At 49.8% G+C, this 22,183-nt stretch overlaps 1 protein-coding gene across 2 annotated transcripts in view; it reads right to left on the bottom strand.

The window, feature by feature from the left end:
* jmjd1cb (jumonji domain containing 1Cb) overlaps positions 1-22,183 on the bottom strand; it is a 140,411-nt gene that overhangs the window by 21,582 nt on the left and 96,646 nt on the right. For both annotated transcript variants that reach the window (XM_079293659.1, XM_079293660.1), the window contains exons 4-15: positions 16,156-16,261; positions 15,864-15,988; positions 15,212-15,355; positions 13,846-13,887; positions 11,398-11,668; positions 8,429-8,986; positions 8,003-8,345; positions 6,218-7,154; positions 5,926-6,117; positions 4,991-5,163; positions 4,196-4,358; positions 253-2,773 (exon numbers count right to left, since the gene is read on the bottom strand). In XM_079293659.1, the coding sequence (XP_079149785.1) occupies positions 253-2,773; positions 4,196-4,358; positions 4,991-5,163; positions 5,926-6,117; positions 6,218-7,154; positions 8,003-8,345; positions 8,429-8,986; positions 11,398-11,668; positions 13,846-13,887; positions 15,212-15,355; positions 15,864-15,988; positions 16,156-16,261 (5,575 nt within the window). The remainder of the gene's footprint in view (positions 1-252; positions 2,774-4,195; positions 4,359-4,990; positions 5,164-5,925; positions 6,118-6,217; positions 7,155-8,002; positions 8,346-8,428; positions 8,987-11,397; positions 11,669-13,845; positions 13,888-15,211; positions 15,356-15,863; positions 15,989-16,155; positions 16,262-22,183) is intronic.

Genomic DNA, 22,183 nt, shown 5'->3' with positions numbered 1-22,183 from the left:
CAGAGATACGGAGTGTGGTCCTCAGCACGACTTCCTCCTGGTCGAGTAACGTGTGTTAACAACTACTGAGCTTTCTTACAAAAACCAAATATGTATTTGTCAGCTATTTTTAATAAACTATATTTGGTAGGAACCGCTGGGCTTGGGGCTTAGAGTAGTGAACAAGTTCGTTAGTTAACAAGAAGCAAAGCACAGAACATCTCCAGCCTGTCGTCAGACTGGGAAACATTGGTAGAAGACTGTGAGACTTACTGCTGCTGGCTAGTTTGAGTTTGGTCTTCTCTCGGGCTGATCGGAAGATGCCATTGGGCTTCAAGTCATCTTCCTCCTTCTCATTGTCTCCTTTCCTCTTGGCCATATCGTTCTGTTTCTTCTTGTAGGTGGGTTTAGGCTGACGCTTGGCTCGGCCCTCCATCTTGCTCTCACTGGTGTCGGAGTCGTCCCCCCCGCTCTCCGAAGCGGACTCGTACGACCGTTTGTTCCCTCGCCTCGATAAGGGAGCTGCTTTCCTCTCCTCCCCCGCTCCTCCTCCCCCTGCAGCTGCTCCTGCCACCTTCTCCTCCAGCTGCCTCTCTCTCTCCACTTTGCTGTCTTTGCTCAGCTCCACCTCGCTGGAGGTGGAAGCGCTGAGATTGACTGTGCAGGGTTTGATCATTTCTGACATGGCTGCGGTGTTGCTGGTGCTGGTGCTGGTGGCGGTGCTGGTACTGGGCAGTTTCTCTGGTTTAGTACTGGTGGAGCTTGTAGTAGCAGTTGTGATCCTGTCCTCCTCTGAGTGCCGGGTTAACCAGGCTTTCTTCAGCTTGTGGTAGTTGCTGGGCTGCCTGCTGCTCGTCGAGGTCGATCCGGAGGTCTGGCCGTTGGGCAGGGGACTGGACTTCCCTGTCGTTGTGCTCCCGCTGGCCGAGCTGCTGCTACTGCTGTCGACCAAAGATGACGAGGCTTGGCTGGGGGGGGGTGGAGGCGGCGAGTTGCGAATGGGAGTTTTGTCGACTGAATCTACAGGTAGGAAGCAGTTTCCTGTTGTGGCGGATGTGGGCGCGGTGGAGAAGCTGCTTCTGGATTGGGCTGCAGCCAAGGCAGCTTTGTGCTTCTTAAGGTGGACAAAGGAGGAGGAGTAAGGCGGACTGGAGCCAGAGATGGAGCTGGGTGTCGGGGTGAGGCTTGGACTGGGCTGGGGTGTCCCTGCTGGACTAGGGGGAGGCAGAGACCCCCCTGGAGATGTGGTGCGTGAGCCTAACCCCTCCTGGTACTCTCCTGGTCCCGAGTAGTTCAGCACCCGACCGCAAATGCCAGTTTTATGGGCTGAGACCAAGTAGCCCAGCTCAGGGACGGCTGTCCCACTGATACTCTGTATGCCGTAAGCTGATGCGGCTGAAAAGGCAGTCCTGCACACAGAGTTTGTGATCCCGGCTGCCATAGTTCCCTGCATGCCACGCATAGAAGTGTGTTTGTACTGGACACACATGTCGTCCAGGTTGGAGTTGGGTTGGATCACCCTGCCGGCTCCAGCTTCTCTCACACTCTCTCCTACTCTAAGATTCTCCCCCTGAAGCTTGGCTGGGTAGAACCTCCCCTGGGGGAGCTCCTTAGTGATCAGAGCACCACATTTGTTAGCACCAACAAGACTGTTGTACTTGATGGATGATGACGGACGCACGATGACCGATTGGGGCTTGCCCCTCGACATTCCCCCTCTTTCCTGAATCATCTCTCCGTATCTCCAGGCGTCTACGGACGAAGTCATGATCTCCCCACTGATGGTTGAGGCCACGGAGGTGACGGCGGCGTTCCCGTGGCCTTTGACGTCCCTGAGTTCCGGCAGCAGCGTGGGGGGCTTCTGCTGCTCCGCTGATGTTTTGCTGCCGGCTGCCGCCAAGCTAACTGGCTGGATGGGCGTGAGGGTCGGTGGAGACAGGCGTCCGCCGTAACCGGCTCTCTCCCTCTCTCGCTCTCTCTCCTTCTCCCGCTCCCTCTCTCGCTCTGCAGCCTCTTTGCGATCCAGTGCGTGCTGTGTGGGCGGATGGAAGACAGGCGCTCGGTGGAGAGACGGCATAGCCCTGAGCTGCTGCTGCTGCTGCTGCTGCTGGTGCTGCTGCTGCTGCTGCTGCTGCTGCTGCTGCTGCTGGTGGTGGTGGTGGTGGTGGTGGTTGGATGCTGTGGAGGAAGATGTAGACAAGGAAGGAGAAATGGCGGGGCTGCGGCGCTCTATTCTGTCCATACAAGCCGTGTGGTGCTGATGTTGCTGTTGGACTAGTGTCACCTGCTGGCTGAGCTGCTCGGTGATTTTCCCTGCTAAACCCTCTCCTCCCTCCGGCTGGTGTTTAATGAGGGGAGGGGGCTTGGAGAGGGAGGCTTTGGAGCTGTAGCTGCCCAGGGACAGAGCTCCCTGGCTTGGCACGGCAGCCCCGACGCTGGCCCCGACCCCTGGAGCTCCGCCCGACACTTTCTCGTAGTAAGAGCTGAGCTCCTTGGAGGGGTAGAGTCTTGGAGGCTCATTCACCACGCTGTTGGAGAGCGTGGTGAAGTAGTTGCTCTTTTCGGATTGGATAACGTGGGGATGGATGTGGCCAGCCTTGGGGCTCGGGGAGGAGAGAGCCGGTAACCGGATGGGGAAGGCTGGTTCCCTGCACCGCTCTCGGTCCCTGTCCATCCCGGGGTCACCAGAGCGCTGGATCTTGGCGGTGAAGGGAGCGACCTCGATGCTCTCTTTCAGGATTTGCCGATTCTCCTCTTTGTATTTACTGGCTCGGTCTGCTGCCTGAACTGCATCCTGTGCAAGAAAATGCAAACACTGTTAAGGACTGTTTCTTTCATTTTCAGACAGACAGATTGCAGCACTCCTGCTACATTTTGGAGGTCTTTTGATTTACATGAGCCCCTTTCCTCTGGGAACAGATATCTTTTGAGGAACTCATTGCGTTTCGACAGCAGGGACCAGGGTCTGAATCAAGTTCCGGGGACATTTATCCCCCAGAAAGGCCCTGGTTCGGGGTAGCACTCTCTGACAGCACAGGGACATTTGGGGTGGGGTTTGCAGGGATGCCCGTCACTGATTGGTCAAACACACACAGAGCCGCTGCTTCAACTCGTGTATCATTCATAAAATGTATCGATTAGTATCGATGTAGGACTATTTTAGGACATATTCATATTTATTTGAGTTCCTTAAAAAGAAGTGGGACTAAAATGACCAGGACCTTGTGTGTTGAAACACGGCTATGTGTCCATCTCCAGTTAGAGATCAGTGTCACTCAGGACAGAAGAAAGATCCTTTTAGACGATACTTAGACTATAGTTACAATAAAGTCATATCATCGAAATAAAAGAAGACATTGCACACTTTCTGCACGTGTATATGAACATGTAGGGCTGGGCGGTATCACTATAGATCACGGTATATTTGTTTTTCCTTAAATGCCAATATAGATGCTTCTGAAGGGTATATCTGTGCATTAAGCTGCTTAGAGCCACTGTAAGGACGTTAAACCCTCTCTCACATCTATTTCATGTTGCTGTGAGAACAACTGGATTTATTCAAGATTCTCAGCAAAAACTACATTTTACAAGATTACACTTGAACACATCCTGATGGCCTCCTTATCTTACCTTTGTCCAAAACTAAATGATACTAAGTAGAGCTTGAACGCACCATGTAAGTCAACGCCACCTCCGTTAGCTGCTGAGCTCTGTGCTGTCAGCAGGAGAGTCGGTCACTGTGATGACTCTGAACATGCTGTTCAGACTAACAGCATGGGGATACATTACAGTACAATAAGAGTCTGACTAAATCAGCTGTTCCAAACCTTTTAACGGCTTCTTTTGACTTGCAGCTGTGAGGCGTGTGGTGTGTGTGACGCTACTGTCTGTGCCGCTGTGTGCCAACGCAAAACTATCAAGAAACTAATGCACCAGCCATGAAACCCGGCACGTTTTGACCGGCAGCCTCAACGGTCAGCACGGTATCGTCAGAATACACGCCTACCGGCCTATGACACGCTCCAACCTCTCTGACCGCATGTAGTTCATGTTGGTGTTTTCTCTTAGCATACTATAGTATTTGTTTAGGCTTATCTATGAACTAAGAATATGATTTCTCCACAGCTGAACATGGTTTTTAAAAACACTGTTAATGCTACTGCTACCGATACCAACAACAGCGGTGTGACAACACAACCTAGCTGCAGCAGCGTACCTGTGTGTTGGCCAGGCGAGCCTTGCTGTGGGGGTCCAGGTACAGGCGGTGGAGGTGGACGTCTTTCCCTGTGGGGGTTCGGCTCCGGTCCGTCTGCTCCTGCTTTAGCTGGGCCAGTGTCAACGTCCTGATCGGGTCCACAAAGCCTTTCTTATCCACATCTCTGCACACGGACAAGTCAAAGGTTTAGCGGGAACAACAAGAGGAACGTAAAGGTGATATGTGAGTGTATGAGCGCTGGGTAACAGACAGGCTCAGGCAGGGTGCCATGCTGTTACAGGCTGCTCCTCTAAGATGCTTTGTGTAAAGTATGGCTGCTGGTTACATAAGGAGGGCGCAGGCTGCTGAATGAACTCCTCCACTGTCTCCACTGCTCTCATATTGGATCAGTGCCACTTCGTCTGTCTGACCTGGCACTGCCTGTCTGCGTCTCAGGGCTAACATAGCTGCTCTCTGAACGCATCCAGAGGGCAAAGGGCACGCTGTTTGAACAAGGCAACGATTGTGTGCCCCATCTTTCTTGCTCTGCAGTGCTTCTTCCAACCATCTTTAAGGAAAAAGGAATTCCTGGTGATGTTACTGAGCCTGGGGGTTTTCTAGGATTATGCATGGGACAGCTTTACTGACTCGCCTTAATGCAGCTGGGCTGGACTGCTATGAACAGATAAACTCCTCTTGACCCAACACCCTGTCTGACGGGAGCTTGATCAGATCTTATATGGAGTAAATGTGTGCACAAAAGGAGCCTTCAATGCTCCGCGGAGAGCTCCGCATGTTCCTGGGCCTTCTACTCACTCTTTATGAGCGTTCATGCTGGCCTTTGACAGCGGAGGGCTAGCGTGAGCGCTGATCTTGATGGGGGGCCGGTGGGGGTCGGCGCTTGCCGGCCGAACGGGGACGTGGCTCAGCAAACCCAGACCGTCAGCGGCGCTGCCGGCGGCCTGGTGCAGCCACGGACTGGCTGTGTTCTGCACAGGAAACACACAGACACACACAGATATAACATCGATCAAATAAAACAAGAACAATGTAAACGCCACAGAAAATGTGATCATTTTACATCATTATTCTCATTTTCACTATGGTGTGATGCGTCACCACAATATATCATTTAAAAAGGTGCTTTGACACACATATCACCTGTAACAGATAGTACGCCTCCTGCCATTTGAAAATCAAAGTAGGCTCCCTTAGATTTGTCACAACGTGAAAGTGAAACAATATAATATGATATCAAATATTTAATATCTAAAGTTCTGATGCTGGCAGGTTGAGCTGGCATGAGAGGGATAATCCAGCCTGTACACATAAAGTCACACTACGACCCCCCCAACCTGATGCTCATTCAGGTGACTGCACCTCCCAGCCAATGACAGGACAGACCTGACCAAACTGTGATGATGTCATGTAGGGACAATCCCGGGTGTCTTTCAGAGACAACAAATGATGACACTTTAATGGAAAAGGGGACATTTTCAGATTCACAGCTCGACGCCCGACGTTCAAATAAAAGTCAATGGACCTGATTACCTTGTTTTTGATCTCGTTAAATATGTTTCCATTTTTTCGACCTTGTGTAAAAAAAGCAGAATGAAGCTCTAAGTAATAACTTGGTAATAACCCTGGTCAGAGTCTGGTTCATGTTTGATGACAGTAACCACACAGCCTGTGTGTTCATGACTTCCTGTGTGGCGGTATCCTGCTGCACAATCCAAAACGCAGACACCTACCCTCCTGAGCGAGCCCTCGGAATTCACGCTGCTTTCAGGGTGGACCCACTTGGCTGTGGGTGGCAGGTTGAGCCCCGGGGGGTAGGGGGTCGGTGTTCCATTGGGGTACTGCCAGAGGATGGGGTAAAGGCCCAGCCCTGCTGGCCCGCCGTGAGCCTGGGCCAGTAGAGAGGGTGGAGGGGGACCCTGAGCCTGAAAGCAAAGACACATTGTTGGTGGAAATAATGTTTCATCAGACCTATGCTGACTGGATGAGCTGGGAGAGGAGGTGTGTATTCATATGGAGTCAGACCTGGAGGAACTGCTGCTGGTGTGCTGCTGCCGGGTGAGGCAGGGCGAGGTGGCCCAGCCCGCTGGGGGAGTCGAGCCGAGGGTGGCCCCCGAGGAGGGACGCCGTGGGAGGGGGCATAGCCGGGAGCACCCCTGGGGGTAACAGGTGCGGATGAGGTAGGACAGAGGTGTGGTGGGGGTGGGATGTGGAGGTGAGGCAGGGGGAGTGAGGGGAGGGGGAGTGAAGGGTATGCAGGTGGGGATGGAGATAGGCTGCCACATGGTTGGAGGACACGGAGACGGAGACAGAGTTCTCAGCGTCTGAGCGGACCAGCGCTGGGTCCCTGTAAACGGTGAACGTCTCGTTCTTATCGATGATCAGAGGGCTCTTGGTGCTGCTGCTCGTACTTACTCCACCCGACTCCGACCGTGCCAGTACTGGCTTGAAACCGGACCGTGGAGGTTCTGCCATTTCCACTTTCGCCAACAAACGGCCTATCGGAGGCTGGGACGTGTCGGAGTACCTCTGCATTTTATGCTTAGAGACCTCTGGGGAGGTGTTGGGTTTGGGTTTGGAGATGTCCAGCAGGCCCGGGTGGGGCTTAGCCTTGAGTAGGTCAGCTGGATTTGTGTTGGGGTAGGGATGGTTCTGAGAGCTGTTGGGGTGCTGGGGTTTCTGTTTCAGGGCGTCGAGCTGGGCTGTGTTGGGGCTCATTCTGGATCTGGCTAGTTCAGGGGAGAGGACTGTGTTCATCTTGTGGGGGGGCACTTGCTGCGGTGGGTGTTTTCTCGTCTCCTCAGACAGAGACGGGCTCTTGATGCCGGGGTGGATGGATGTGTAGCGTTGCTGATGTTGTGTGTGCTGCTGATGCTGCGGCTGTTGATGATGAAGATGATGAGGAAGGACAGTTTTCTCTTTCTCCACCAGCACCACGTTTTCGACTATCGATGTGACAGGCCTGAAAAAAAGAAAGTGTATTTTGACATATGTACATAGAAAGCGATGGACGTTGTTTCCCCTCTACGGATGCCTCTTTGCATGAGGGAAAATGAAATGCGTTCAAATCACTATCATGAACACTACTACCCAGTGGTGGGCCGTCAGGGCCTGCAAGGCCTTCTCTGCTGGCCTAAACAGAATCACAAAGCTATATCTATTTTATAATTGAATATTTTTTCTTAAATACACTACATGTATTATAATTTATAAACATATTTTTCCCATTATCTTATGTTCTCATTGCACAGCTCCTGTCTTCCTCAGTTGCTCTGCTTCCAGTGCAGCTTGTTTTAAGTAGAGCTTTTATCCAATCAGATCTCACCTCTGTGTCTCTAGGTAGAACAGAGCCAGAGGCCTGCAGACTCTCACCTGCAGCATTCTGACTGAGTTGAGCTGCACCATGATAGAGGGTGCTGAGCCGAGGAAAGACATTGCAGAGCAGTACGTTCAACGTTCAAGTTGTGAAAGTAAAATCCTGATAATCTCTTTGTTTGCGGCTTGTCATTAAGGAATGACGGTGGATCCCACAGCCAGACCAGCTGAGAACATTATATTTTCCTGAATTCAGGCTTTTGCATTTTCTAAATGCTCGAGCGTTATTCAAACGACTCGTACCGAATGACAGCAGTGAAGGCCCAGGTATAAAATGCACGGCCCGCCACTGCTACTACCTGTATCATGTCAGAAAGAGCAGCATAGTGAGGCTCATTGGGTACCAGATCGTTCAGAAAGCCACACGAGTTGAAACATGTAGGACCTGACTTTAAGAAACACACTCAAACACTATTTGGAGCCTTGTGTTCTCACCTGATGACCTCAGAGGGAGCAAACTCCATCTTGTTGCTTAAGCTCCTGGCTGCCGTCACGCCACCTCCAATAATGCCCTGCTGCTGCATGGGAGGCTCGATATCCGTCCGGCGGCCTCCTTCCGATGGCGAGGGAGACGGAGGGACGGGCGGCGAAGAGACCGGAGAGGGGTTGAGGGGGAGGTAAGGGGAGAGCGCCGTGGACTCGGCCTTCTGCGAGGCCAGCAGTGCTGACACGGCCTCTGAGCTCTCCTGGTGCACCGTGGCCTGGGCCTCGTCCGTGATGTCGATCACAGCGCCGCCGCTGAGGTGAGACAGCGATGGCGTCTGGGATCGAGAAGACGCTTAAAAAAAGAAAAAAAGCAGATTGTACAATAAGAAAACCAAGCTCAGTGATAATCAGCCCGTATACGACAGCTGCCTGTACCTTTCACCGTGCTCTTGCTGCTCTCCACACTGCCGGGCTGGACCGGGTCAGACATCTGAGGCGTCTGTTGCCGTGGAGACTGGGTGATCTGTGTCACTGCCACCAATTCCTCCTCCTCCTTGGTTGACATTTTGCCCGTTTCCTTGACCACGCCGTTCTTGCTGTCCTCCGCTGTCTGAAGCTCCGCCCACGGGGACAGGCGACCAATGACAGAGGAGGAATCGTTCATTTTGGCGCCCTGCATCGGCGGCTGCTGCTCCTCCTCCTCCTCCTTTTTGGAGACACCGCCTTGTTTCACATCACTACCGCGAGACTTTAGCTCGTTCTCAGAGTTGGGCTCCGAGGAGGAGGAGGAGGAGGACGATGAGGAGGATGAGGAGGATGAGGAGGAGGAGGAGCACGAGGAGTGGGCGGTCCTCTTGAGTGGGTTTTCTGAGTCGCTGCTCTCCGACAGGTCAGAAGTCATGTCAGTCTTCAGTCTCTTTAGACCCGCCTTCTTCTCATCTTCCTCGCCCTTCCTGCGTTTGCTCACCGCCTGCTTGGCCTTTGACTTGCCGTCTGGAAAAAGGAAAAGAGAAAACAAACGAGACGTTTTTGGACACTCAAGCACAGCTTTGATTGCACTCCATCTTCTCCACCTCATTCTGCCCAAAGAAGCATTTCAGCCAAACAGTTCCGTGTTTGAAAGATTGAACCAGAAAAGCCAAAAGCAGCACAATGTGTTCTATCTTGAAGGTGTGAGCAGTTAACCGTTGACCGTCGAGAAGCATCTTCATCGGTTAATGGCTCTCAACCTGTCGACTACTAGTCGGCGGCTCACAGCTGTTGTTGTCTACACACATGTACACAGCGGGAAAGAATACGTTATAGGAGCTCTTATCTCTTGGTATGTTCTTTAGCCACATTATATGTATTCTTTTGTTTTTACAAAATCAATGTCAAAGACAAATGGGAAACAATCATCATCTCAATCTTAAGACAAACAAATGATTCGCTGGGAGATGGCTTTCTCCAGTCAGGCTGAGGATTGACTGACTGCATGTTAATGAGTGAGTTATTGTTGCAGCTGCATGTAGGATTGCTGCTTAGTGGACACGACCATTTCCCTGCTGTGGTAACTGACAACTAGTAGAGTGCAAGGTAATACAGCGCTCTGAAGTGATGCACCGATCGGCCGTCATCTGATGGCCATGACCGCTTATTTGCCGGTCAAATGTTTAATGGTCATAACGATAACGTCACGGCGACATACACACACATCATGTCCTCAGGGGGGAAGGACATGTAGCTTAAAATGAAGACGCTTAAAACATGTGGAACGACCAAATGTTTTATTACCAACAAAGAATCTAATTCAATTTGCCATGAAAGGAAATGCACAAAAAGCTTTGTGTCGTCAATTCAAGTTCTTAGAAAGAAACAAAATCTGAATTTGAACTGGTGTTCAGTGTTAACTGTAATCAAAGAAGGATAGTGGCTGTCTGCACTGTGATCACACGAAGACAGACACACAGTCTGTGTTCATACTAAGATTTACGTAGCAAGGTGCTCAAGAATTCAATAATCAGTGTTGTTTTGGATCCGGTTCGAGGTTGATCAAATCCCTCAGTTCTGTAACGGGTGCCGAGTCTTCTCCAGGGATGGAGCTGATCGCGTCACAGCAGGGCGCCCACCGTCCCACGGAGGCAGGGTGTCTCTTGCTACTGCAATTATTAACATGCATCCTCACCCAGGATCAGGGCCCACAACCCAAAATGGCCGCCGGGCTAGAGACTACAGCTCCCAGACTGCCTCATCATGCACCCAGCTGCAGGTGCGTAAGGCCCCTAATTGAGGCAGGGCTGGGAAACTGAATAAAGGGCAGAGGGGAGAGCACCACTGGAGAAGAGTAGGGCCGGAGTAGGAGAGAGGACGCCTACATGGAGGAACACATACCAAGGACTTTGCCGGGTTGGATGACTTTTTTGGTGAAGAAACCACTTTCTCCTCCGGGACGCTTTATGTTTATTCATGGCCTTTGTTTTGATTTGTGATTTTTGAGTTAAAGGAACTGCCAGTGGGACGGACCAATAAACCTTTATTTGTGTTTTTATACTATCTGATTGTGCTTGTTTTATGCTCTCCTTTGCACTGCCCCACCCTAGGGACAACCCGTGACACTACAGCGTCCATAGGGACGTAGAGGCGTCCATAGGGCCGTAGAGGCGTCCATAGGGCCATAGAGGCGTCCATAGGGCCGTAGAGGCCTCCATAGGGACGTAGAGACGTCCATAGGGCCGTAGAGGCCTCCATAGGGCCGTAGAGGCCTCCATAGGGACGTAGAGGCGTACATAGGGCCGTAGAGGCCTCCATAGGGCCGTAGAGGCCTCCATAGGGACGTAGAGGCGTCCATAGGGCCGTAGAGGCCTCCATAGGGCCGTAGAGGCCTCCATAGGGACGTAGAGGCGTCCATAGGGACGTAGAGGCGTCCATAGGGCCGTAGAGGCCTCCATAGGGACGTAGAGGCGTCCATAGGGCCGTAGAGGCGTCCATAGGGACGTAGAGGCCTCCATAGGGACGTAGAGGCGTCCATAGGGACGTAGAGGCGTCCATAGGGCCGTAGAGGCGTCCATAGGGCCGTAGAGGCCTCCATAGGGCCGTAGAGGCGTCCATAGGGACGTAGAGGCCTCCATAGGGCCGTAGAGGCCTCCATAGGGACGTAGAGGCGTCCATAGGGACGTAGAGGCGTCCATAGGGACAGCAACAGCTACCGGGACACGTGTGACCTCTTCACATGGAGCTGCTGTTGGCTGTGGCATCATAAAGACACATGAGACATAACTACGAGAAGAAAAACTGAAAGTTTGATCATAACAACAACATGCTTCTATTAATAATCCAAATGAATATTTTTATTTTTAAATAACAATAAAATATGTAAAGTGTGCATTCCAATGCAAAGGAGAGGAGCGTACCACCACCGTCCTCACCTCTGCCTGCGGTCTCCTCTCTCCGGTCCTTGTCCTCCTCTGGGACGCTGCTATCCGATCCTTTCCTCCTGGAGGAGCGAGAGTTGCGCTGCTCTCTCTGCTCCCTCCCACTGCCGCCGGGCGAGTGGTGCAATTGGCTGGCGGGCTGCTGGCTTTGCTGCACTTGGCTCTGCTGCTGAGAGGCCAGCGTCCCCTGGGAGCCCTTTGGGTTGGGGCCCGATGAGGTCATGATGGGGCGGGGGCTGTTGGCTTGGGCTCGTGTGTAATGACTCTGCAAGCGACAGTCGTACGTTAGCTCATGTATGCAGACATTACTATGAATGCATAGCAGTTTAGTTCATACACCTCAACAGTTAAATACCATGCAATATGACAACCTTGCACTCTATCCTATCTACTCACTTTATTTTGTCCACCGAGCTAAAACTAATGCTTGCTCGCATTGCTCTGCAGTAAACCCGACATGAAGGTTACAATGCTCTGCTTCTATTCAGACTGTTAGAGTTCATTCAACTCTACGGTCATTTTGGGACATAGTTTGGGGTCCTGTAGTGATGACATCTGGGGCAGAGGCAGCAGACAAGAAACATAGATAATAACGCATAGTTCACATCAATCAGTTAGCAAATAGTTTCAGTTTCCACCTGCCCACCACCTGCCTCGTCTTAGCTCTGAAGAGCCAGGTACTGTAGCTACACGTGTGCCTGAGCATCCTCTGTGGTTTACCAGGCTAAAAATAGCAGCATATCCTCACACAACCTCAGCCAACTCCACTGGAACAACTGGATGTGCCAGCAGGGTGCACCGTCACCCTCTGCTGAGGCTCTGGAAGGTACATCAGGAACAAGTGGCTGCTGACGTGTTCGCCTCTCCTCGTCCACATCAAGAGGAGTTCACGGTACAGCTGTTTATGCAACATTATGCACGTTTCAACAGCTGGACTGAACACCGAGCATAAACTAAAAACACCTCGCTCAGTGTGAACAACTGAAGGGGCCGTTGGATTAGACGCGTTAGTTTATCACACAGCGTGTCCACACGATGTCCGCACCATAATAACACTGCTTTAGGAAGTCAGACAGCGGCTAGCGGTACCATGATGTTGCGTTCTGAGGCTCACCGCAGTTTCACAAGCGTGTCGGAGAACTCAATGGCCTTAAGGTCTCTAGAGCCAGTGTTTGATTTGACCTTTCTGGGCTACTGTAGAAACATTGCGGACTTCGTGAAGATGCCCGATGAAGGGCTCATTCCAAGCTAACGAAAACACGATGACTTTTTGGCCTCAGGTGATTCTAAACTATTAAAAATATAGTTGTGAATATTTGATTATAAGTGTGTGTGTGTGTGTGTGTGTGTGTGTGTGTGTGCGTGTGTGCGTGCGTGCGTGTGCGTGTGTGCGCGTGTGTGTGCGTGTGTGTGTGTGCGTGTGTGTGTGTGTGTGTGAGCTATGCTGCATCCATGGAGCCCAACGAGACACGAGGTTTTACATCCGAGCATCTAAGATCTCACGTTATCACGTTTGTATCGGTTGTTGTACGAGGATGTTCTAAGCCCGTACGGTGAAATGAGTTCAACCTGTGACGCTTGACGAAACAGTAACTTATGTGAAACCAAAGAAAGTGTTCTTTCCCACACCGTCATGCTCACAGTGACGTGGTTGTGGGGACTACCTTTGCTTGCATGGCTTCTATGACTCTGATGTTGCGGATCCATTTGCAGCTGTGGCATGTGTACTAGTGACCACGCACTGTGATGCAGCATTGTGTACAGTGTGAAGCGCTGTGCTGCACAGTGTGGGGCGGTAGTGCAGGCAGGAGGTCTGGCCTGGCTGAAGACTCTTTAATGAGTACATCACTTTGACATTTCATCTCCAGGTTGTGTCAGACAGTGTGAATCCAAACTGCTGTCTCTCTGTGAGCTGTTGAGTGCTGGAGTTTTGCTGGAATCTCAAAATATTACTGTAAATTGGAGCAAAAACTCAAAGGGTTCAACTGAGATAATGTAAAGTGCGGTCCCTGTGCTCTCTTGATACTCTCTATAAGCCTCATCTCACATGGTAGTTAAGGATACAGATGTTGAGAGAAATGAACATTTTGCTTGTCAGAGAAACAGTTGATGGTTACAAGTATAACTGAAGACATGAGGAGTTATTCTGCTTTATAATGAGCCTGTTACGGAGGAGCCTGTTTATTTTAGGGATATCACCGCAGCAGCAACGGAGGAAGACTAGAGATTCTACATTCCAGGAGCACCAGTTTTGGATTATTCTCTTACTCAGGATTCATCTTTGTTTTGGCCATATATGGTCACGGAGGTGCCAATATAAACATGTGTTTGGTCATTTCCTTCAATCCAGCACAGTTCATGTCTGTCAGCTGTGACTCTACACTTGAATGTAGTGCATTGCGGGAAGTGTGTGTCTGGAGGGCTGTGGTGTGGGGGGGGTACCTGAGTGCTGCCAGTGGTCCCTCCGGTTCTCCCTCCCGTCATCTTTAATGTGTCAACAACAACGAGACAAAACAGATCACAAGAAAATAACCAAATGAAATGAATATGAAGAACACGTGGGACAAGGAGAGACTTAGTTGGTGACTGGTTCTACCACTGAGCTCCTCCCATATGTGACATCATCACCACACCGAGGTCTCAATAGTGTCCTGCTGACATCAGCACCACATGGAAGGAGTGCGCTGTATGTCTGCGTTTTAATGTAAGGCTACTTAAAAAGCACACGGGAACATATTTTACTTTAAAGTTATCGAAAGCAAAAACATGAGACAGCAGACAAGTTCTGAGAACGAATTCATAGATAATCAGATGACAAGCAGTAGAAACAACATACTGACAACTTAAAGCCCAATCAATGAATCCAGAACATAATCAGCAGATTAATGGACAATGACAATAATATATGGCCTAAATACTTGTAATCTATTTCATGTGTGGAACACAACATGTGAAACATGGAGTGTTGGTCTTCCAGCCCGTGATGGGAGAGCAAAGACGAAGCGTTTCAGAGATGGAAACAGAATGTTGCAAACAGTTCAACTTCTGCTAACCGTAGCCTGCTGCGGCTAACTCACCACGACGGTTAGCAGAAGGCTAAACTATGAGAAACATTTGATCTCCATCTCTCTTAATAGTTTAGCTTCTGCTCACCGTAGCCTGCTGCGGCTAGCTCACAGGTACGACTATCAGAAGCCTAACCTGTCAGCAAAGTTGTATTCATCTCGCTGATCGTTTAGCCTTCAGTGTGAGCGGCGAGCTCACCACTGCGGAGCAGCCATGACGGCTACGGTTAGCAGTGTTTTAGAAACACTTGGGCTGTATTTTTACCGTTATTAGACGGCCAAAATAAACCGCCTATGTCAGCTTTAATCTCACCTTTTCCTGTTTTGTTTACTGCTTCCATTATGTTGTATTTCTCATTCTTCGTGTACATGTAGGCTCGTTATTTCTGTTCTGTTCTGATGACGGAATGACATCACCTGCATGAACTGCATTCTGCTCGATCTGAGGCTCAATCTGAATGTAAGGGCAGCATTCTCTTCCTTAATATTACTTCTACCCAGAAACATATTATATCAACTCCAGCTCTTGACTACAGTCCATTTCATAATGAGAGTGTTCTGTGTGTAACATTTCAACTGTTCTTGTCTTCCTGTCTTTGCGTTACACTGCTCTGCATTGTTAATGTATAACACAGCTGACAGACAGGTGTGTTACACTGCTTCAGCACCACTGTCCGCTGCTACTAGTCATGCTGCTGTGTGTGTGTGTGTGTGTGTGTGTGTGTGTGTGTGTGTGCACTCACGTGGGCAGAGTTGTTGTTCTGGCTGGATCGTGACCTCCGTCTGGAAGTGATGCCGATGTTCTCTCCTTTCAGCAGGGAGTGGACCACGTCGTCCAGAAAGGTCATCTGGATCATAGACGGATCCACGTTCTGAGGTTCTAGCACCTGAACAAACACCAGATTCACTTTACACATGTGAGCTGAGTGCATTCGGTCTGAACCCTCCTGCTGTCAAAGGGGCTCCATTTCACTCTCACAGTGGGCATTCAGTCAGAGAGAGCTGGTACAGAACAAACGTCTTTCACCACATCACATGAAGAGGATTCATTTACACACAAACTAGTGAACTACTCAGCACCTGTGGAATCACACAGTGGAGCTCCGCATTAGTGAACAGTGTCCTCGACTGTCCAGAGATCTAACAGCTGAGACAAACATCAAGTAACCAGAAGAAGAATCAAATGAACCAACAGAGCTTCTTTCTTTTCAAAAAACAAAAACTTAAATCAACATCGGGTGCACAGATGAACACTGGTGTTGTCTACTTCAGATGCTGGCTGCTTCCTCGTTACTCTCCATCTTGTCACTTCCCTTTGTGCATTCTACTACTTTATGTTACACATATAAACTGGACACACACATTTGAAAGAACATTGTGTGTGTGTGTGTGTACCTGGTCATTCATAACGACCATGTTTCGACTGAAGAGGTCGTGGTGTGTAATGATGCCAGTGAACCACTGGGTGGCCGAGTCTTGTCTGTACACACGCACGCGGTAGCCATTCAATGAGTAGGGACCTGGAAGCAACAGGGGACAGTGTTAGTGTCCCACTGATGGACGGACACACTTCAGAACAGGCTCCTCGTGTTGTGAGGCGCACTAGTTACAGCAGCTGTGTTGAGCTTTAACATTGTAACGATGATATCCACAGAGTGGAATATAAAGAGCGTGGGGAAATGCTTACCTTGCATAAAAATTTCCTGCACCTTCTGGTCTTTGAGCCAGCCCCTCACTTCTTCATGGAGCTGATGGTTGTCTCTTAACACCGGGTTCTGACTGTCCACCTCATCCTGAAGAACACACAGGATATCAACAGATCAGCACCAAACACACTTCACACACGAACTGGTGTTACAGCAGGTCACACTCACACACTACCATACAGACACACACAGTATGTGGTACTTTCACTGACATGTCCTTCTGCTTCTGTTGTAAGATAACGGCGATTCCTCTGTGACCTATAAAAGCTATATGTTAACTTCACTTCATTTCAACATTTATTTCAGGAACTTTCACTGAATTCACACATTTGTTGGCCTGCTTTAAAATAGCTCCATGGTGGTAATGAGGGTGGGACACGTTGACCCTTTATAACGAGCATCCAACCCCCGCCCACAGCTAATGGTGCTTCCTGAGCTGCTGCTACGCTTTGAATGAACTCAGACTTCTTGGGATTCAATTTAAAAGAAAATTGAACAATCAAAATAGCTTAACAACAGCAATAAGTATCAGCTGTCATCAGATACAATGCAGAACTGTATTATAATGTATTGTCATAAGCTTTTTGATATGATGATAGATAATAGAAGGAACAGGAAGTGAGCCTGCTGTGCAGCTTGCCATACTGAGTAACACTGTTACTGAAGAGCAGCAGGCTTTCTGTTGATCAACTGATAGCAATCAATTGTGAAATGTGCACAAATAAATCCTCTGATGCTGATTGTGATTCCTGTTGAGCCGATGCATTCTATAACTGTCCCAGCATCTATTAACTGGCAGACATGGAGCTGTGTTATCCTGTAAACACACAGAAGATCACAGGTGCAGTTATGTAATTAAACACAGCACAGCTGTGTCATTACTAAACAACAACAAGGCTTCGCACACACACACGCACACACACACACCAGCAAAGAGGGGACCCATGAGCCTCTAAGAAGACTGCTCCACACAGAGTGAGAGACGTCAGAGAGAGAGAGGGTGAAACACCGAAAGAATCAATTTTGTTCTTTAATGAAAACTCCTCCCCACACAGAGCAAGCACACAACGCTGACACATGACAGATGAGGAGGAAGAAACCAAACCACTGTCACCACACTGGTAGCACACTGTGTGTGTGTGTGTGTGTGTGTGTGTGTGTGTGTGTGTGTGTGTGTGTGTGTGTGTGTGTGTGCGCGCGCGCGTGGGAACACACAGTTCACTTGAGGTTATTGTGAGGAGTGTTGAAGGTGATGCATCACAGGTGATGGTGGATGAATGAAATGTAAGTCTGAGGAGTAGGAGGGTTCGTATTGTAAAGAGGATGCATTCATTAGTATAGCAGGACATCCTCTTCACTCAGTGGATGAGTCTGAAGTCGGTCTGCATTGATGACAGGCTGACACTGTACATTCACTTGGTGTCAGTCATCGCCTCAATCATCTCCATCAGTTGGTTGTCATGAATGTTCACTGAAATCTATAGAACAAAAAACAACATTGTTTTGCTCTGCGCAGCGGCTTTTGGACGTGCATAAGAGTTTAATATATCTCCAGACAGAAGCGCTGTACAGCTCACATGTGAGACAGGAGACACAGTGAGCGGCTGTACAACAGTGCAGAGGAGAGGACACCTCCCTGTCTCTGTTCCATCACATTAACCACACGCTGCAAAACACAACTGCAAGTGTGAAAGACTATGAATGAAATAAAAACTAAAAGAAGCATGAATAACATTGTTAGTAGAATAACATAGATAATTAAATAATATATATCATAATATCAGCAATCCACTTAGTGTTGGTGCAATCTTGAAGTGCCCACGTATGCTCTCGCCTCACCGGAGGTGAAAGTCACTGTGTCCAACGTGCCGCCATTCATAAAGAGCGCTGCCATCGTCAAAGAGCTGTCCAAACATGGGAAGGTGGTGTCTCCGGTTAGGAGGGTGTCCTCTGGATTTCAGTCTCCGCTGTTGCAGCACGTGGTGTCTCACAGGAGACATGTCTTCATGATCCCCAGCAACAGGAGCAGAGTGGTCAACCTCAGCTTCAAGATCACTGTGGGCGACTTTGACTACGTCATCTTTGCAAAGACTAACGATTTTAAATGTTACAGCTGTGGGAGAGAAGGACATCTGAGCAGAGCTTGTCCTGGGGACACGGCTCAAACAAAGACCAGAACCAGAGAGGTGCTGAGGACAGAGGGGACAAGCAGGACGGACAAGAGGGAACAAGTGGAGCACAGGAGGCGAGGGTGGAGGAGACGGGTGGGGCTCAGGAGGCGAGAGGGGAGGAGACGGGTGTGACCCAGGAGGCGAGAGGGGAGGAGGCGGGTGGGGCTCAGGAGGCGAGGGTGGAGGAGGCGGGTGGGGCTCAGGAGGCGAGAGGGGAGGAGACGGGTGGGGCTCAGGAGGTGAGGGTGGAGGAGATGGGTGGGGCTCAGGAAGTGAGGGTGGAGGCGGGTGGGGTACAGGAGGTGAGGGTGGAGGTGACGGGTGGGGTACAAGAGGTGAGAGCAGAGAGGACAAGTGGGGGACAAGAGGTGAGGAAGGACGGGGCAAGTGAGGTCCAGCAGGTGAGGGAGAGTACTGGAGGACAGGTGGAGGCAGGTAGGGAGGTGGACATGGAAGCAGACGAGGAGCAGCTCAAGGCCCCTCAGCTGAAGAGGAAACAGAGAAGAGACAGAGGAAGCTCACAGGCCAAGAAAGTGGCAACTACAGAAAGTGGAGGAGCAGCCGAGTGTGAGTCCAGGCTGGAAGAGGACTCTGAGTCCAGTCAGGAGGAGAACTCTGCTGTAAACAGTGAGCCCTCTACACACGGTGCTGGCAGCTGTAGGAGCTCTGGAGGCTACAGCGTGGAGAAGATAAAGGAGTTTCTGAAGAGGAGTAATTATGTAAGAGGACCCAGAGTGGAGGACTACCTCTCTGACAAGGAGCAGCTCTCCAGCTCTGCCAGATCTCACATGAGGAGCAAGGACAGAGGAGGTCTCACGAAGCAGGAAGGATACAGACTCAAGAAGATAGTTCACAAAGTGAACAAAGAACTGGACAAAGATGGAGCTCAGTGAGAGTCAGATCTCAGTCTAAAGACAATCAAAGACACGTTTATGTTTGTTGGTTTTTATTTGGTTAACCGTTTTAAAGGATAAAGTATCGTGTTGTTCAAAAAATAATTAAGTTTGTTTTGATAAACAGTAAAACTCTGTAAATGGAATTTAACAAAAAAAAATAAAGATATATTTAAACCTCAAACTTCTCTCTCCGTCTCTCTCTCTCTCTGTTTCCGTTTCCGGTTGCATGTGAGTGGTGGACGTGTGAGCGGCGCGGAGGTGATTGTTTTTTCACTGCTTTGGGATTTGTTCCTCTGTCTCTGCACATGATCAGGTAAGATACTAAGCGATGTATTTATCGGTAGAACGCATGATTAGTGGTGTTGTTTGGCGTTGTTCGGGAGGATGGCGTCCGCCGAGACGCCACGCCCGTCAATCCGGCATGGAGTCCGGGTAGTTCCACCGGACAGCAGCGTGTCAGTAGAGGAGGTGCTGCTGGCTGTGGGAGAACAGGTGGGACATGACAAACTTTCCTTTGCGTCTCGGATGAATAAAGCTGTGGTTGTGTTCATGGCGAGCGAGGCTTACGTCCACAAGCTGATAGAGAGCGGCGTGTTTATCAGGGACAGCTTCGTGCAGGTCTCTCCGCTCTCGGTGCCCTCTACGCGGATCACCGTCTCCGGTGTTCCGCCGTTTATACCGGACGAGCTGTTAGGAAATGAGCTGTGCAGGTTTGGAAAGTTTGGCAGCGGATTTAGAACAGTCAGTTTGGGGTGTAAGGATCCCAAGCTGAAGCACGTGCTGTCTCTTAGGCGGCAGGTCTTCATGTTCCTGGAGTCACCGACACAAACACTGGAGGTGTCCTTCAGGGTTAAACACGGGGAGGGTTCATACATGGTGTACGCAAGCTCGGGACAGATCAAATGCTTTGAGTGTGGAGATGTAGGACACAAACACTTCGCGTGTCCGCACAAGCAGCAGAGAGGCGCGGAGGCGGAGCCTCCGGCTGCTCCGGCAGCGGACGCTCCTGCACCGGACGCTCCTGCACCGGCTGCGGAGCCACCGGCTGCGGAGCCACCGGCTGCGGAGCCACCGGCTGCGGAGCCACCGGCTGCGGAGCCACCGGCCGCTCCTGCACCGACCGCTCCGGCACCGGCCGCGCCGGGTCCCGCTGGTGTGGCTGCGGCTGCCGCTGGTGCGGTCGGCGGCACTTCTTCGTCTTCTGCTGATAACAATAATGTCGATAAGGAGGATCAGGGCCAGTCTTACAACCAGCAGGCTTCTGTGGTGGCGCAGAACCTCACTACATCTGGTACCGAAGCACCACCACAGTCTGTAGAAGTTTGTGAAGAGGCAGCTACAGGTTCTGTAGGTGGAGATCTCACCATAGCCTTAGATGAAGCACAGAGTGTAGGGTCTGTGTCCAACAGCCAGCTGTCTTGTGAAGGAGATGACATGGACTATGAGAGTGAATCAGATGTTGCATCTCATTCTGAAACTTGCATTAAAAGCCCTGATCTGTATTCACTCGAGGAAATAAACTCGTTTTTGGATGTAACTTTCAATAGACCTGGAAAAGTGAGTGATTATTTCCCTGACATTGAGAAGTTCATACGATCTGTTGGGGTGGCGCAGAGGAAGGTGGGTTTGGACCGTTTGGATGGGAGAAAGCGCTTCCGCCTAAAGAAACACGTCACAACCCTGAGGAAAGTGAGGAAAAGTAAAAGGGTTCAAACTAAGACAGTTTAACATGATCATGTGTCACACGGGGTTTTCCACTTTCCACTGCTTACTTCTTATCTTGTCTCACCTCCTTCCATCCTCTGACCTTTCAATGCAGAGCTTCAATTTAGGGTCTTTAAACATCAATGGTGGGAGGGACGGGCATAAAAGAGAGTTTTCAATGCACAAGGTGAGGGTTGGCTGTTTAAATATTAATGGTGGGAGGGACTGACAGAAGAGGGCGGTCACTGCAGACATGATCACACAGAAACAATTAGACATCGTTTTCCTGCAGGAAATGCACAGCGACCCACATAATGAGGTAGACTGGGGTTTGTGGTGGAAGGGCCAGTATGTCCTGTCTCATGGGACCAACCTGTCTGCAGGTGTAGCTGTTCTGTTCTCACCTGGGCTGGATGTTAACATCATCTCCTCCACAGAGATAGTGACAGGCAGGGCTTTAGTGGTCAGAGCATCTATACAAAACATTATTTTTGTTTTTATCAACATTTATGCTCCAAACCAGGGCTCACACAGAACAGACGTCTTCCACAAACTCAGAGATGTCTGACAATTATTTTATCGCGCGTTAGGGCATTTTTTAAATGTATTATATATATATATCCTATAGTCATCCTATACATCCTATAGTCAGTTTATTATTATTGTAACAGAATGTCTCATGTTTATCGTTTTGTATTGGAGATATGTCCCTTCAGGGTTGCCGTAGAGATAAGGCGACTTCCGCTTCTGGTCGAGGGGGTGGGGGCAGAAATAAAGAGAGAAGCTGCACCAGCTGCTGCTCTCGCTGGAGACGACAGGACATCGCTGCGGTAAAGTCAGCAGACACTCAGATCTCCGTGGTCAACTCAGCAGACACTTACATGTTAGTGCACCTACATGCTGACATTCACCGTAAACGCATTTAAACGGCGCAGATCGGGAGCGAGCAAAGGACTTTGAAAGTTAGCGGAAAGATTAACGTGAGACAACATCCGGTTTCTTAAGACGAACATCCGGTTTTCAGAATAAGATGCCAACAAAGTATGAATTATATTCACATTAAGTATGAAACATGCTACCTGCATCTCGTGAACCAAATGGTATTGCCCTTTTGTTCATATAGCAGTACTTTTAAAATAAAAGTGCGCAATACACGACTTTATAATTCATTGTTGAACTTTGCCATAACAATGCGATTAATCGCAAAAAATCCATGCGATTAATCGCCATTAAATATT

The sequence above is a fragment of the Melanostigma gelatinosum genome (genome assembly GCF_949748355.1).
Source record: "Melanostigma gelatinosum genome assembly, chromosome: 21".
NCBI lineage: Eukaryota > Metazoa > Chordata > Actinopteri > Perciformes > Zoarcidae > Melanostigma > Melanostigma gelatinosum.
Note: the sequence above shows the minus strand (reverse complement) of the source record. Positions and strands in the feature narration are given on the sequence as shown.